Source organism: Benincasa hispida, chromosome 4 (assembly GCF_009727055.1).
Source record: "Benincasa hispida cultivar B227 chromosome 4, ASM972705v1, whole genome shotgun sequence".
In the NCBI taxonomy this organism is placed as follows: Eukaryota; Viridiplantae; Streptophyta; class Magnoliopsida; order Cucurbitales; family Cucurbitaceae; genus Benincasa; species Benincasa hispida.
The window spans coordinates 17468329-17482813 of record NC_052352.1 but is presented as its reverse complement, the minus strand read 5'-3'; the positions used below and the strand labels follow the sequence as shown (position 1 = coordinate 17482813).

The 14485-nt window shown below is 34.0% G+C and overlaps 1 protein-coding gene across 3 annotated transcripts in view; it reads right to left on the bottom strand.

Moving 5' to 3' along the window:
- The window catches only part of LOC120076319 (DNA-directed RNA polymerase I subunit 2), a 44447-nt gene that overhangs the window by 15084 nt on the left and 14878 nt on the right, over window positions 1–14485 (bottom strand). For all 3 annotated transcript variants that reach the window (XM_039030093.1, XM_039030094.1, XM_039030095.1), the window contains 14 exons: window positions 12188–12368; window positions 12049–12101; window positions 11856–11929; window positions 11562–11679; window positions 10267–10354; window positions 9618–9733; window positions 6712–6839; window positions 6553–6632; window positions 4822–5063; window positions 4570–4734; window positions 4281–4445; window positions 3921–3995; window positions 2843–2946; window positions 2672–2747 (listed from right to left, as the gene is read on the bottom strand). In XM_039030093.1, coding sequence (XP_038886021.1) covers window positions 2672–2747; window positions 2843–2946; window positions 3921–3995; window positions 4281–4445; window positions 4570–4734; window positions 4822–5063; window positions 6553–6632; window positions 6712–6839; window positions 9618–9733; window positions 10267–10354; window positions 11562–11679; window positions 11856–11929; window positions 12049–12101; window positions 12188–12368 — 1665 coding nt within the window. The remainder of the gene's footprint in view (window positions 1–2671; window positions 2748–2842; window positions 2947–3920; window positions 3996–4280; window positions 4446–4569; window positions 4735–4821; window positions 5064–6552; window positions 6633–6711; window positions 6840–9617; window positions 9734–10266; window positions 10355–11561; window positions 11680–11855; window positions 11930–12048; window positions 12102–12187; window positions 12369–14485) is intronic.

The window sequence follows — 14485 nt, the reverse complement described above, 5'->3', positions numbered from 1 at the left end:
GCTCGATTTTCTTAAAGAACCTATCATTATCCACATTGGAAATTTGATTCTAGTGATTCTAGTGATTTTGATGATGTAACAAGGGCAATTTGGGATGGAATAAGAAGAAGACAATATAGGAAAACGGCCCAAAGATCCAATCAAACCCATTTTTCAAGATATCAACGTAAAGATTGGGAGTTAGATGAATTAAAGAATCATCAAGAATGGATTTTTACAGCCCAAGAAAAACGTTCAAAACTCAAAATTACTCTATTGGTTATGAAACACAATCAAGAAAGGTTGATTCAAAAGAATCAATAGATGAGTCCTATACCTAACATGAGATTAAAACATATTCAAGAATCCAATAAAATGACTACTTAGATCCTGTAGCATTGGAGGAAATAAAGAAAACAAAAAAAGAAAACCAAAGTGCTTTGGGGAAAGTGACTCAACATATTGATCAACTATCAATTCATTTGCAAGAGTTCAAGAACGGATTGATTTTATATACCAAAGAAAAAACAAAAGAATCACGGTTGGAAAATTTTCAAATAGAAAATCTTGAAGATAAAATTGAAGAAAAACAAGAACGTGAAGATGTTGATTTGGAAATAGTTTCAAATGAAGAAGAAAAATCCAACGAAGAAAGTGAAAAAGAAGTATCAAACACCAAGTAAAAATCAAACAAGAACGACACACTGATTGCGGTGGAAATGGATAGCCAAACTGTCAAAGAACTTGAAGTAAATGATAAAGAAGACGTGATTCTTAAACGATTTTCCTTGGAAGGTGGTTTTGTAATGATTGGTCCTTTGAATACGATTTTGAATGCGCTTGAAGGAAACATATTTTTTGGGTTTATGACCGATGGAGAAGTTCATTTTTTGGTGGCAATATTAGATTGTCTTGAATTTATACCTTTGATCATAATATTTTTGTTCAAAATATAAAAGGTTGGTTTGGTCATACTCCGTTCAGCAAGTTTATTTCATTCCTTGTTTGCTTCATAATTTTTTTCTTTTAAAAACTCGAGGGCGAGTTTGCTTTTTGGAGGGGTAGAATGATGTAAGAAGAATAGGGGTTAATTGGATAATTAGGTAATATTCTAGGTTAATTCCCTTTTTACCCCCATTTGATGTAAAACTCTATAAATAGGAACTTTCCCCTCATGTATGACATAGTGAGACAAAAGCTCAAGGTACAAAAGTATTAGACAATGAGCAAGAGACCTAAGGATCAGCAAGCACACCCGGACGTCTCAACTAAGTTGACACCCGCATAGCGCCCCATCATATCCAAAGTACATACATACATACACAAGAAGGACAAGAGAAACAGTTGAAACACAGCCAAAACAATGCAAACTGCTTAGCTAGACCAAACAAATTGTCGGTACAGGAAAGAACAACATAGTGAGAAGAATTCATTCTAATAAAAGATCAACAATCTTGATTCTTGGAGAAAATTCTCCTTTTATCTTCTTCAGGCTACATCACCTTACACTGTTAGGCCCCATAAGTTCACAACTCCCTAAAATTCATCACTCCTTGGAGCTCACTATTTCACTACTTGCCCCAAACACCCCTTTAGAAACCATACCTGCTGCCAACATTTCTAAACCGTAGCCATCAACAGTACTACCAAACCCTAATGGTCATTGTCATTGTCGAAACCCTACATCCGATTTTGAGAAGGAATTTGAATGGAGTGGAATTTGCTAATTAAAGAAATCCATATATAGTTTCCAGCAATCTTCAAGAGCTTGGTTTGAACAGATTATAAAAGTTATGTCTAGCCATGGATATCTTCAAAGTCAAGAAGATCATACTATATCTTATAAACAATCAAAAAATAAAAAGATCTAAATTTTGATTGTCTAAATAGACGATATTATTCTCCCAAGTAATGATGAAGGAGGTGTAGTTGAACTCAAGAAAAAACTTGCTAGAGAATTTAAGATCAAGGATTTGAGAACATTAAGATATTCCTTGGGGATGGAATTCACAAGATCAAAGAATTGAATATTTGTAATCTTAGGTAGGTGGCTGCCGTAGGATTTGAACTATTACCCCTAAAGAACCAAGTCCCTTCTTCTCGAAGCCCCATCATGAGCACATTTGAAAAGGAGTGAGGGAATGATTAACCAAAAGAAAAGAGCCAATCAAGTGGGAAAGCCCTTGGCCATTAATCCGACAAAACCAGATAGAGGAAGCCATGTATAACATGTAACTTTACAATAAACGATCGAGATGTATGAACGTTCAGGGGATGTTAGACTATCTAGTGCCAATGAAAGGTTTGCTTTCCAAGACATTACCCAGTAGTGTCAAACGATTATTAGGGCAGAAGAAGGATTGCAGTAGAATTTTTGTTGAAGTTTAACTTTCATAACTTCGCAGTTTTTAGTTTCACATTCCTGATAACTTTTCTAGTTGTTTAGGAAGTTAAGATCAGCAGGCAAGATTGAGTTACACTAGACTTAAGAAAGAAACCAATATAGCTTTTTCAATGAAATAACTTAGCTCTATTTCACTATTAGATTACTTGCATGCATTAGAGATGGTGGTATCTGGAAAAGGATGAGGATATACGAAAGAATGAAAAAGTTGAGTAATTGTATAGTAGTGAGAGTTATGAAGACCACACTTTTACATTTACCATAAAGAGAAGCACACCATAAACAAACCTGATATATTTGTCCATGGTACATTCCACGCTCCACAGAGGACTTGTTCAGAATCATTGCATCCTCCATGTCATAACTACGTACATCATGAATAAAATAGATTGATTAGGACTACAAAAAACATAAATCAATCCCATCTGAAAACTTTATCCTACAATCTTTGTTTCTTACCCAGTATATGCCAACACTGCCACTATTGCATTCGTGCCAGTTGGATATTCATCTATGTTGTATTTCATATATGTACTCGTACGAACAATAGGGGTTTGAGGAGTCTACAAACATTTCAAAGTAAGTCTGCACATTATTGCAAGCAAACAACCGAAAGCTTCAAACATGGAATGGAAGACAAATTGATAACCGAACGCACGAACACATCAAGTGTATTGCACATTTTGGCTCAAGTCACAAATTTACATCAAAACAAGAATCGAGTTATATCAACATCTTCTACATTGTCATCAGCATGGCAGATAGTGAAAGAATATAATGGATGTTAATCACACCTTTGATCAACAAAACAAGTGATCCAAGACACTCGACACCAGGTAATAAGATTTCAATTTCAGTTCCAATTATGTTGAAGTCATTTTTTTTTTTGAGAAATATTATTTTGAAGTCTTCGAGTCCAGCAATTCCAAAAGCTTACATTTTGTTTGGATCTGTTTAATATTAGCCTCACTTTAACAATTTCGCATCAAAGTTAAGGCAAAGTTTGGAGATCAGAGGGATTTTTCAGAATAAATCAAACCTCAGATCTCTCTGTTAGTCTCTGTTTAGTGTTAGACCTTTGGTCAAACTTGCAGCATCTATATGGAATTCTCTTTTAGGGTTTAGAGTGTTTCCTTGACATCTAAATGTTGTAGGGTCAGGCGACTTATCTTGTGAGATTAATCAAGGTGCCCATAAGCTAGTCAGGACACTCACATATTAGGAAAAAAAAACCTGGGAGATGTTTAGTACTCCCTTCCCTTGGTTTGCATGCCAATATATTTTTCTCTTTTTTTTTTTCCCTCATATGTGGAGTTTGTATATTTTGAGTATTAGTCTCATTTTATTTTCATCTTATCGATAAAAAATCTCATTACTTGTTAAAAATAAATTAAAATAAATCGAGCAAGCATATACTATCAATATGTCAATTAAAATCACTATCCAATAACCATTGCTGGATGGAAAACAGAGAGACTTGGGTGCTCTTGCTCAAATGAGAAATCGTATAACAAAAATAAAGAAGATGGCAACAAACTTGAAGATGGTATAGCTTTTGATCTGCGCGGTACCGAATAGCTTGCAGGGAGAATGCCATTGTTTGTTTTGCCATCTACAGTCGGGAGAACAAATTCAAAAGAAAAGTTAGGAGAACAAATTCAAAATAAACATCATTTTAAAAATGAAATAAAGTAAAAGCACCTTTTGGGACATATTTGCGTGTATTTTCTTAAAATAATTATCATTTTAAAATTTTCCTATTATTTTTTAATTTTATGAACTGCTTAGAAATACATCTTTTATTATTGAACTTTTATTTTAAACGATTACTTTCTACTTTTTAAATATAGAGAACTATTTTGAAACACAACTTCCATAATATCCATGAGGAGGAAACCTGGCATTGGTACATATTACGTGGGCTCTGATTGTGATCAGACCAGGGGGTAAGATTAGCAACCACACTAAGCATCCCAGTTGGATGGATTTCTTCATGTGTCGCAGGAAACTCATCTTTCCTCCCACCATCACCCCCATCAGGACATCGTATTTCCATAAATACCTGTTTAAAAAAATAATGAGTCAATTTTTTTAGCTTGCTGACATCCAGAAAACAAGTTCCATACAAATCTAACATTAAAGCCAAAAAGGGAACTTTTTTTAATAGGTCTGAACTGTCTTATAACCTGTTCAAATGGGCCAATGAGTTCAATATTTTGATTGTCCTCAGAAGAGATTGAAAGATTTTTAACTGGTCGAATAAATCTAGAAGGAGATGTGAAAAGGTATAAACCAGGATATGCTCCACTTATACTCAAAGGTACATATCCAACTTCCAGATCTTCAGGAATCTGAAACATGACATTCAAACAATAAGAATGAGAAAATAGGGAAGAAAAAAAAGACATGAAATAGCAGAAAAATGGACAACTACAAACCACGTGGGAAGATAAAACTTTTAATCGTCGTAAATGAGCAACAATTTTCTCTACTTCACTGGATGATATATAACCAACGATGCGACCATCTAAAAGAACATTAAGAACGTCAGGGGGACCCATTTGAACAAGCTTCGGTAGGGATGGTATCATTCCAACTGCAATTAGAACACTCAGAATAGACGTCCTTATTTTGAAGAAGTCCCTAACTTTTCCTTGAGAATTGAAGTATGATGTAATTCCTGAAATAGAAAAACATAGAATCCAAGGGAAAAATTTTCATCCCCTACGTGCAAATATAAAGACTAGCCATTACACTACTAAATAGCAGCGTGGAAGAACTTATCCGTGCAGCCAACACAAAATTTTATAATGACAATATAAGTACCAAAATGATTAACAAATTTAGCGAGAGCATTACTAATTATTATAATTTGTCAGTTAAGGCATATAACCCACATGTGATTTTCCATGATTATAACATTTCCCTTAACTTGTCTTTAATTACTGTCATACTGTGTAAGTCAATGTTTTGCCATTGTCTATTCTTGTTATTGAGTCTAGTCAATTAACACATCCCTTGTGGGAGTGAAGTTGGCCCTAGGTAGTAGACTCAAAACTCAGTTTAAGATGTATGTCCTGTAATTCCTCATCCCAATAAACCCAAGATAGACGAGTATGGTCGTCAATAAAGATAATAAACCATCTCTTCGCCCTATGAGTTATGATTTTAGAAGAACTCCACGCATCATTATAGATTAAATAAAAAGGTTTGGAAGCTTTATATGGTATTAGTAAATATGTAGAACAATGATTTTTTGCTAAAATGCAATTTTTTTTAAAAGGAAACACAATTTTTCATTGATGTAATGAAAAGAGTCTATTGCTAAAATTACAACGAAACAAAAAGTAAAGACAATAAGAAAAACCAAATCAAAGTCAACAATCCGACCCAAGACCAAAGCTAAACAAAGAAGACAAAAACACTTCAATTTAAACATAAATCTTGAAAACGTGACTTTCACAATGCAAAATAGAACACTCAATTCTCTTAAATAAATTTAAAATAAATACTTGAGATATTAACTAAAGGCTCCCAAAGAAGCAACTTGACTAACTAATTGACAAGTTGGGTATGGAAAACGTCTTTAAACTAGCTTGAGGGGGTATTGGAATTTCGACTATCAGTGTGTAAATATTAATTGTCAATATTTAGTCTTTGTTGTCATTATTCTTTCCATACATGTAACAGGTCTCTCTTCTATATAAAAAGACCTAAGTAGTACAATTAAATATATCTTATATTTTCATCATCTCAAATTAAGACCACCAATTGAAGGTAAGGTATACACATGGAGCACCAAATGCATAAATCTGTAGTTTTTTATTCTTTTTTTTTTCCTTTTTTTTAATAGGATACAGTAACCATTCATGGATATTTAAAAAAATGTACAGACATCGCCCCAAAAGATAGGTTGTTTGTAAAGGATATTTTCAACAGCTGTTATATAAATATGTGGTATTTCACAAGGATATTTAAAAAATTAGATCCCTAAAGATATTCAGAAGGGTTCTACGTATAAAATGTACAAATACTGCCCCAAGATCCTAACAAGTAATTTTACTGTGAAAAGAGAAAACTCCTGCACAGCAAATTCTTGTACACGTGTCACAGCTACAGATATGTACAACAATTCACATATGGACACATCAGATGAACAGTAAACTTACTGCAAGTGCTGGTTAAATGATTCAGCAAGCCACATGGTTCCCCATCAGGAGTGTGTACTGGACAAAGAAAACCCCAAGACCTACGCAATAATTCCACATTACCAAAGCCAAGCGCAATCATGATACCACAAACTTACTAAACGGCATAAAGCAACATACTCAGGTAGCAATTTCCGCACTGTTGTAGTGCGAAGTCCAGCAAAGGAAGCTCCACGATGAACAGCACGAAAATGAGACACAAAGCGCAAGAAATTAAGTCGTTCGGCCTGAACTGTAAAGCCTGCTCTCTAATGAAGTCAAACATTCATATTTTAGCACAAAAATAGAATATAAAATATATAAAATGTTTTTTATTTTTGGGAAAAAGGATACCACACTCATTAAGAAAATGAAAAGGACTAATGCTCCAAAACACAAGATACATGGAGAAAAAGAGACCTTAAAGCCATAAAGGTAACAGGCACAGCATAAGTAAGCATAAAGTAAAGTAAACAAAATACTAAGTGAATATCTATTAAAAAGGAACAATGAAACCCTCCCGACTACTATTATTATTATCTTCTATGGAAAATCCTCTCAAACTTTTAGGAAGAGAACACCAAGAGGACTTCAATGCATAAAATATAAAAGAACTCTTTATAGGTACAGGAAACGAACCTTTAGATTTGAAATATGAAACAAATTGTGCTGATGATTCAGAATAATTATAGTTAAAGGAAAGCGACCTTTTGGCCAAATGAAATAAGAACCTCAATACCAATACCATTAGTCTAATAAGTCTTTTGGTGCAACCCCGAATTGATGTAAGAAGAATAGGGATTAATTGGGTAATAAGTTAATATTCTAGGTTAATTCTCTTTTTGCTCCCACTTATAATAAAACTCTATAAATAGGAACCTTCCCTCTTGTATCAAACACATTATTCATTCTAATAAAAGATAATCAATCTTGATTCTTGGAGAGAATTCTCCGTTTATCTCCTTTAGGCTACATCAATTTGGTATCAAAGAGATCGCCTAGGCCAAGCTTGATTGCCACAGGTGGAAGACCGAGAAACTCTTGGCAACGCCAATCGCAAGAGGGAGCTTCGTGAGTTGTGCTCGTTGCCAAACAACACACATCTAATTAGAAGGAACCCTTGAAATTCTAAGAATGAAAGAAGAAACTAAAGATTTTTCAAGATTTTGCAAGAATGGAATGCTCCTGACCAAGGAAGGCGGCCAAGAAAAAATACAACAATTGGTATGGCAAGAAAATTAAATTTACTTCCAAAAATAAAAAATGCTGGAATTCTAACTCAAGTGGTTCAAAAGAAAATTTCCAACATACTAATTTTGCCCATGCTTAATTTTCTCAAATAACCTATCATTATTCACTTTGGAAATTTGATTCTAGTGATTCTAGTGACTCTGATGATGTTTCTAAGGCAGTTTTGGACAGAATAAGAAGACAAAAATATCGAAAAAGGGCCCAACGATTCAATCAAACCCATTTTTTCCAAAAATCAACATAAAGATTGGGAGTTAGATGAATTAAAGATTCATTAAGAATCATCAAGAATGGATTTTTACAGCCCAAGAAGAACAAGACTCAAAATTATTCTTTTGGTTATGAAACACGACCAAGAAAAGTTGATTCAAGAAAATCAATGGATGTGTTCTATACCCACTACGAGATTGAAACATATCCAAGAATCCAACAAAATGACTACTTTGATCCCGCAGCATTGAAGGAAATAAAGAAAACAACAAAAGAAATCCAACATTCATTGGGAAAAATAACTCAACATATTGATCATTTATCAATTCATTTGCAAGAGTTAAAGAACGGATTGATTTCATATACGGAAGAAAAAACAAAGGAATCACAGTTGGAAACTTTTCAAATAGAAAATCTTGAAGATAAAATTAGGAAAAATCTTTTCAAGACCCATGTAGTTAACGGAGGTGATTGGGACAAAAATCATGCGAACAAAGTAGAAGAAAAAGAAGAAAAAGAAAAATTTGAAGATATTAATTCGCAAATTGTCTCAAGTGAAGAAGAAAAATCCAACGAAGAAGGTGGAAAAAAGCTATCGAACACCGAACAAGAATTGAGCAAGAACGACGACACATTGATTGCGTTGGAAATGGATCACCAAACTATGGAAGAACTTGAAACAAATGACAAAGAAGACATGATTCTTGAATGATTTTCTTTGGAAGGCGGTTTTTTTAATAATTGGTCCTTTGAATAAGGTTTTGAATGAACTTGAAAGAAACATCTTTTTTGGGTTTATGGCCGACGGAGAAGTTCATCTTTTGGTGGCAATATTGGCTTTTTTGTCTCGAATTTATCCCTTTGATCATAATATTTTTGTTCAAAATGTAGGAGGTTGGTTTGGTCACACTCCGTTGAACAAGTTTATTTCATTCCTTGTTTGCTTCATAATTTTTTTCTTTTTAAAACTCGATGACGAGTTTTTTTTTTTAGGGGTAGAATGATGTAAGAAGAATTGGGGTTAATTGGATAATCAGGTAATATTCTAGGTCAATTCCCTTTTTTGCCCCCACTTGCAACAAAACTCTATAAATAGAAACCTTCCCCTCTTGTATCAAACACATTATTCATTCTAATAAAAGATCAACAATCTTGATTCTTGGAGAGAATTCTCCTTTTATCTCCTTTAGGCTACATCACCAATGTTACTATTCATTAATATTTCCAAAAAAAAAAATGGTATTTCTGATACTCTTCATCCAATTAACTGTAGATATCAAGTAATGACCTGAATTACGCACGTGTTGGTTAACCTTAAAAATATATTGGCATGGTTTTCATCTCTTTGCAGCCAAAAACTAATGGAGAAATACAACCCAAACAAAATAACTAAACTCAAGCTGTAAAGCATGTATGTCATTACCAAAATTCTGAATTCAAATTTATTTTGAACAAAGAATAGTTACAAAATAAATTTGAATTTGAAGCGTAAAAGTGTAAATAATAAATCTGGATCAAGAACTCAATAAAACATTCAGAAAATACCAAACACCATATCACATGTTGTATAACCAGTACATTCTTACCTGCTGCAGATCTAGGCCTGTTTGTGTAACGAGTCTTCCAGTTTTCAACATATTTTCAACAGCTAAACTAATCTGTTTCGATGGATTCTTGTCCATGACCTTCTTGACATGAGCTACTGATGATATAAACGAGTTGAAACTTTCAGAAACGAAAAGAGTAAGTACTACTGACATTGAATTTGAAGATAATTACTTCTGATTAAATGTCAAACTAATGTTTAAAAATTAAATATAAAATTGAAGCTCTTTTTTAAACAAAAAAAGAAGATTTCATTTACAAAAGAAAATATAGAATTAAAGTTTTGAACTTTTTCTTCTGTTTTTTTAAGAAGAAACGATGGTGTACAAAGAAGGTTTAAACTCTGATTGAAATACAAAACCAACGGTAAGTAAAGGTCCTCTTAGTTAGCTAAAGAGGATGCCCCTTATGTCTGTAAATTTCAAGGCACGGTATTTCACATTCCGATAGAAATAGAGATAGCTGCATTCTTGATAAAGATTAAATTATAGTATTCAAGGACAGATTAACACTAAAGAAGTTGATGGAAGTAATGATAACAATCAATGTAAGAATGCATCAAGAGCCGGTAAGTCAACGAAAGTTAATCTGACAAATAAAAATCAACCTAAAGCGTTCAAGAAAACTTACAGCTGCAGAATTCAAAATTTTTGTTGGGATTACTAATTTCATCTTGAAGAAGCTTTTTCACCTTTTGCAACCAATCTTCTAGTTTCTCCTAGAATTCACATCAAACAACAGTTTTCACTGACAAATAAACCTTATATTATATTACATACATACATATATACATACATTCATACACACACACGGGAACTAACAAATAAACTTTATCACAGGAAAAAGGTTATTAAGGTCCAGTTATATTTTTCTAATAGAAATGGAATTTGTATTAACAGAGTCAAGCTATTATTAACACAGTATAGAAATGACTCAAATAACTGAATCTATCAAATTATTTGTAGAGTCTGCATAGTATTGACACAACGTTTCTTGATAACTCCAACCTCCTTGCAAAGAGAAGATCACACACTTACCTATTGATTGAAAAAAAGCATGGCTTTTGAATAGCTTAATTTCAACTATTATCGTTTAGAAAAATCTTAGTAAATAGCATAATAAAATATTATATTTCTACAGAAAAGTATTTCTTTAATATTCAATAAAAGTAGCATCGGTGTTGTATGTGTTCCATCAATTTGGCATGTGATACACCTTTAATTGGGTTGGGCGAGTTACTTGTTTTCTATTTTTGTATAAAAAGTCGCAAAAAGTCTGCTCTGCAGGAGAGGATCTGCTACTTCGCGGCTACTTTTTAAAAGATGAATGACATTACCTCTCTTTTCCAGTTGCATCCTTTCCAGACAAGGCAAGTACTTTGGCTCAATTATATTACAAGTTTCCTTTTATCCCTTTCTTTCCCTTTTTTTTCCATCGTTAGAGAGGAACCACAATTTTTTGTTAGGAAACGATAGAAATTTTTTATCATTCAAGGATGCCCTTTTCTTACGGCTACTTAATGTAGGCTTGGTAATATTTTTTTCATATATCTTTAAATAATATTTTGGCCAACTGGAGAAGCTTTTTGAAACCTCGTTGCCTTTGGGTAGCAGATTACATTACATGGCAATTTGTCATCGGATAGGAAGGCTATGAAGTACAAACTCAATTCATAGAGTATACAACAAAACAAAAATAAACTCTGAAAAAAAAATGTAAGATGATTACAGTGCAAAATGTAGAAGACTGTTATGGACATTAAACAGAATTACACCCTCCAAAAGAAAAAGCTTGAGACTGACTGAAATTCAACCAAAATAAATTATGACATACTGGATATATCTCAATGAAAGTGTACGTTGCCACTGTAGAAGACTGAAAAGTTTTTCACATCAAGTACCTAATGAAATAAAAGTTCCAGGTACCTTGAGATAAATAGTAATCAGTTGACCAGGTAGCAGAACGTCCTGGTTTTGCAAGGAATCAGGGTTGTCAGGTACAGACGTCTGATCTACAAGGGAGAAGAGTTTCTGCGCCATAAAACTTGTCAAGGGGGGGAAGCCACGAAGGGAAAAAAATTGTCAGCAACATACACAATAGAAAATCATAAAATGAATGTGCAAAAGAAAAGGACAACCAGTCCATTAAAATAAATCCAACTCTTTAGGACTCTTGTGGAATAAAATAAAAAAGATTAAAAAAAAGTATCGGAAGCTCACATAAGCAGATTGAACTTGTCGTAATTGTTGTCGAGGTGAACAAATATGTAGCGTTTGAGAACCGCATCTGCAATCTGTAAAGAAAGACATAGAGCAATGACTAAATATAATGCTTTATGAAGTGAACCTGCAGAAAAATGGTTTACATATCAACCAAAGAATATGTTATGAGTAAAAGTGTACTATAACTCACAGTAGAATATTTTTCTTTTCCCAGCCCCTCCATGACTGGCTGGAAGTGTTGTCCTAAATTTATAGTAAATTGAATTAGTATACATGGATAACTGTCACAACCATAGAAATTACCATTTAAATTATACTGAGGCAATCACCTATATGCTCTAGACATTGACGATGATCAAACAGTGCCAGGTCCCGAACTTCATCGAGAATAATCTTTGCCCTTTCACCAACAAGCTCAGTTCCAACAGCACCCTTACCTTTTCCATGTTTATCACTATAACAGCTTGTCAGACTTGCATATATTTCATGGTCGGTTGTGTCAATTAGGGCCTGACAAAACAAAGTAAATATGGAATTTATTGTCCTATTCATGATACTGAGATGTGAAAGAGATATGGGATCAAAAGAAAAAACAACAATACATATGCTGTTTTTCTCCAAGAGACAATATCTCAATGTTAAAATGAATTATACAAAAGCAAGAGGAGGGAAAGAGCTTCCCAAGCCAAGAGGATTACAAAAAGTTTTTCAACTAAGCAAACAGAATATTAAGCACATCTCAAAGCTTCTTTATGGTGCTCTCTTCACAATGTTCTTGATGACTTCTCTCGACCGACCGACGACCAATTATCTCCCTATACTTACTCCTAAAACTTCCAACATTAGGAGTTCTAACTTACACACCGGCCAGAATGAAGCCACATGGATTGTCTTTTACTTCAATGAAAGCATCAAATCAATTAATAAGATTTATAGTTTGTGTTTACAGTCTTTTTCCTTTTTATTTTGTATTGCATTTGTATTCTTTTGTGTATCTAAGTTTAGTTTCTGAACTTTGTAGTTCACTTCCCGCCTATTAATTTTGTATATTATTGAATAAATCAGATTATATAATCAACCTTTTACAAGGTGAATAAATAGACATCAAGAAACCACTAAAGGAAAATACAAAAATGAAAAGTACCCAAAAAGGAAAATAATAATGGAAGATGATAATTAGTAATAAACCCTAATTTCCTTTTAACATCCTCCCTCAAACTCAAGGTGGTAGATTGGCAAACAACTTGAGTTTGTAAAGATAAATTCTGAAACAAATCAGCAGATCTGGAATGGAAACAAAAACGCACAAAGAACAAAAACGCGAAGTAGGCTGGAAACATAAACCCACAAAGAACGAAAACAAATTTCTGGGATGGAAACAAAGATCCTCTATGAGAGAGATCGATAACAAAACCTATGAAGAACTTATGGACTGAAAACAAAGATCCTCATAGAGCGATCTACAACAAAACCCTCGAACAAATGATTTGAAAATGGAACATAAATCTACAAACGCAAAGTGAACCAAAGCAATCAAACAGACCAACTCAAATGAACCAAACGAATTTAATTGAACTGAACTAAGTCAGCCAAACCAAGTCACTAAACAAAATTCTGAACCGAACTGATTGAACCGAACCAATTGCTAATCCAAAAAATGAGTTGGGCAAGATGTTGGATTGATCCACACCAAACCATGGCTGAATTGAACCGGAAAGAGAGAACCGGACCAGGGAAAAAAATAAACAACCCATTCAGTACAATCGTGAGCAATACGACTTCAACGGCAGAACTCCAAACTCACAAACTGGATCTTAGCTCAGATTGAGACTAGAGTGATGCGAGATGGGCTAGGAAACGTTGGATCAAGGTTGGGCGACGTCGGATCGGGTTTGGACTGAGTGCTTCCACGCGAATGGATGGTCGAATTGGTCAAACTTCCATAGATCTGGGCGGTAAGCTGAACTTTGGGCAAGGCAATGCGGCGAAGAACACAAGTGACGAACGGATCTACGCTTTATGAACAAAGAACTTAGACCCGCAAACAGACACGGATCCAATCTACTCTTGGACGAACGAATATGTATGCCCGATGTTGACGGCGTGCAGCAAATCTAGACAACAACAGCAACAACAATGGAGGCAAACGCAAAATAGACCCACGAACGGCTACAGATGATGGCCGACAGAACTATGACGGCGCGAATAGAAAACCCTAGTAGGGCAGAGGGAAAGCAAGTAGAAAGCCCTTGTGGTAACGGGCAACGAGCCTACCTTCGTCGACAGCCGATCAACAGAGGCAGAGATTGCACAAGACTATGGCAGCTAGAATTCATTGAAACAAAATCCTAAAGCTCTGATACCATGTTACTTTTGTATATTATTGAATAAATCAGATTACATAATCAAGTAAATAAATAGACATCAAGAAACCACTAAGAAAAATCCATAAATGGAAAATATCCAAAAAGAAAAATAATAATGGAAAATAATAATTAGTAATAAACCCTAATTTCCTTTTAACACCGCCAAAATATTGACTCACCTTACAATTGAACAAAATATCATAAGGAATGAGTATAATCCTAAAGCTCTGGAACCATGTTAATTTTGTATATTACTAAATA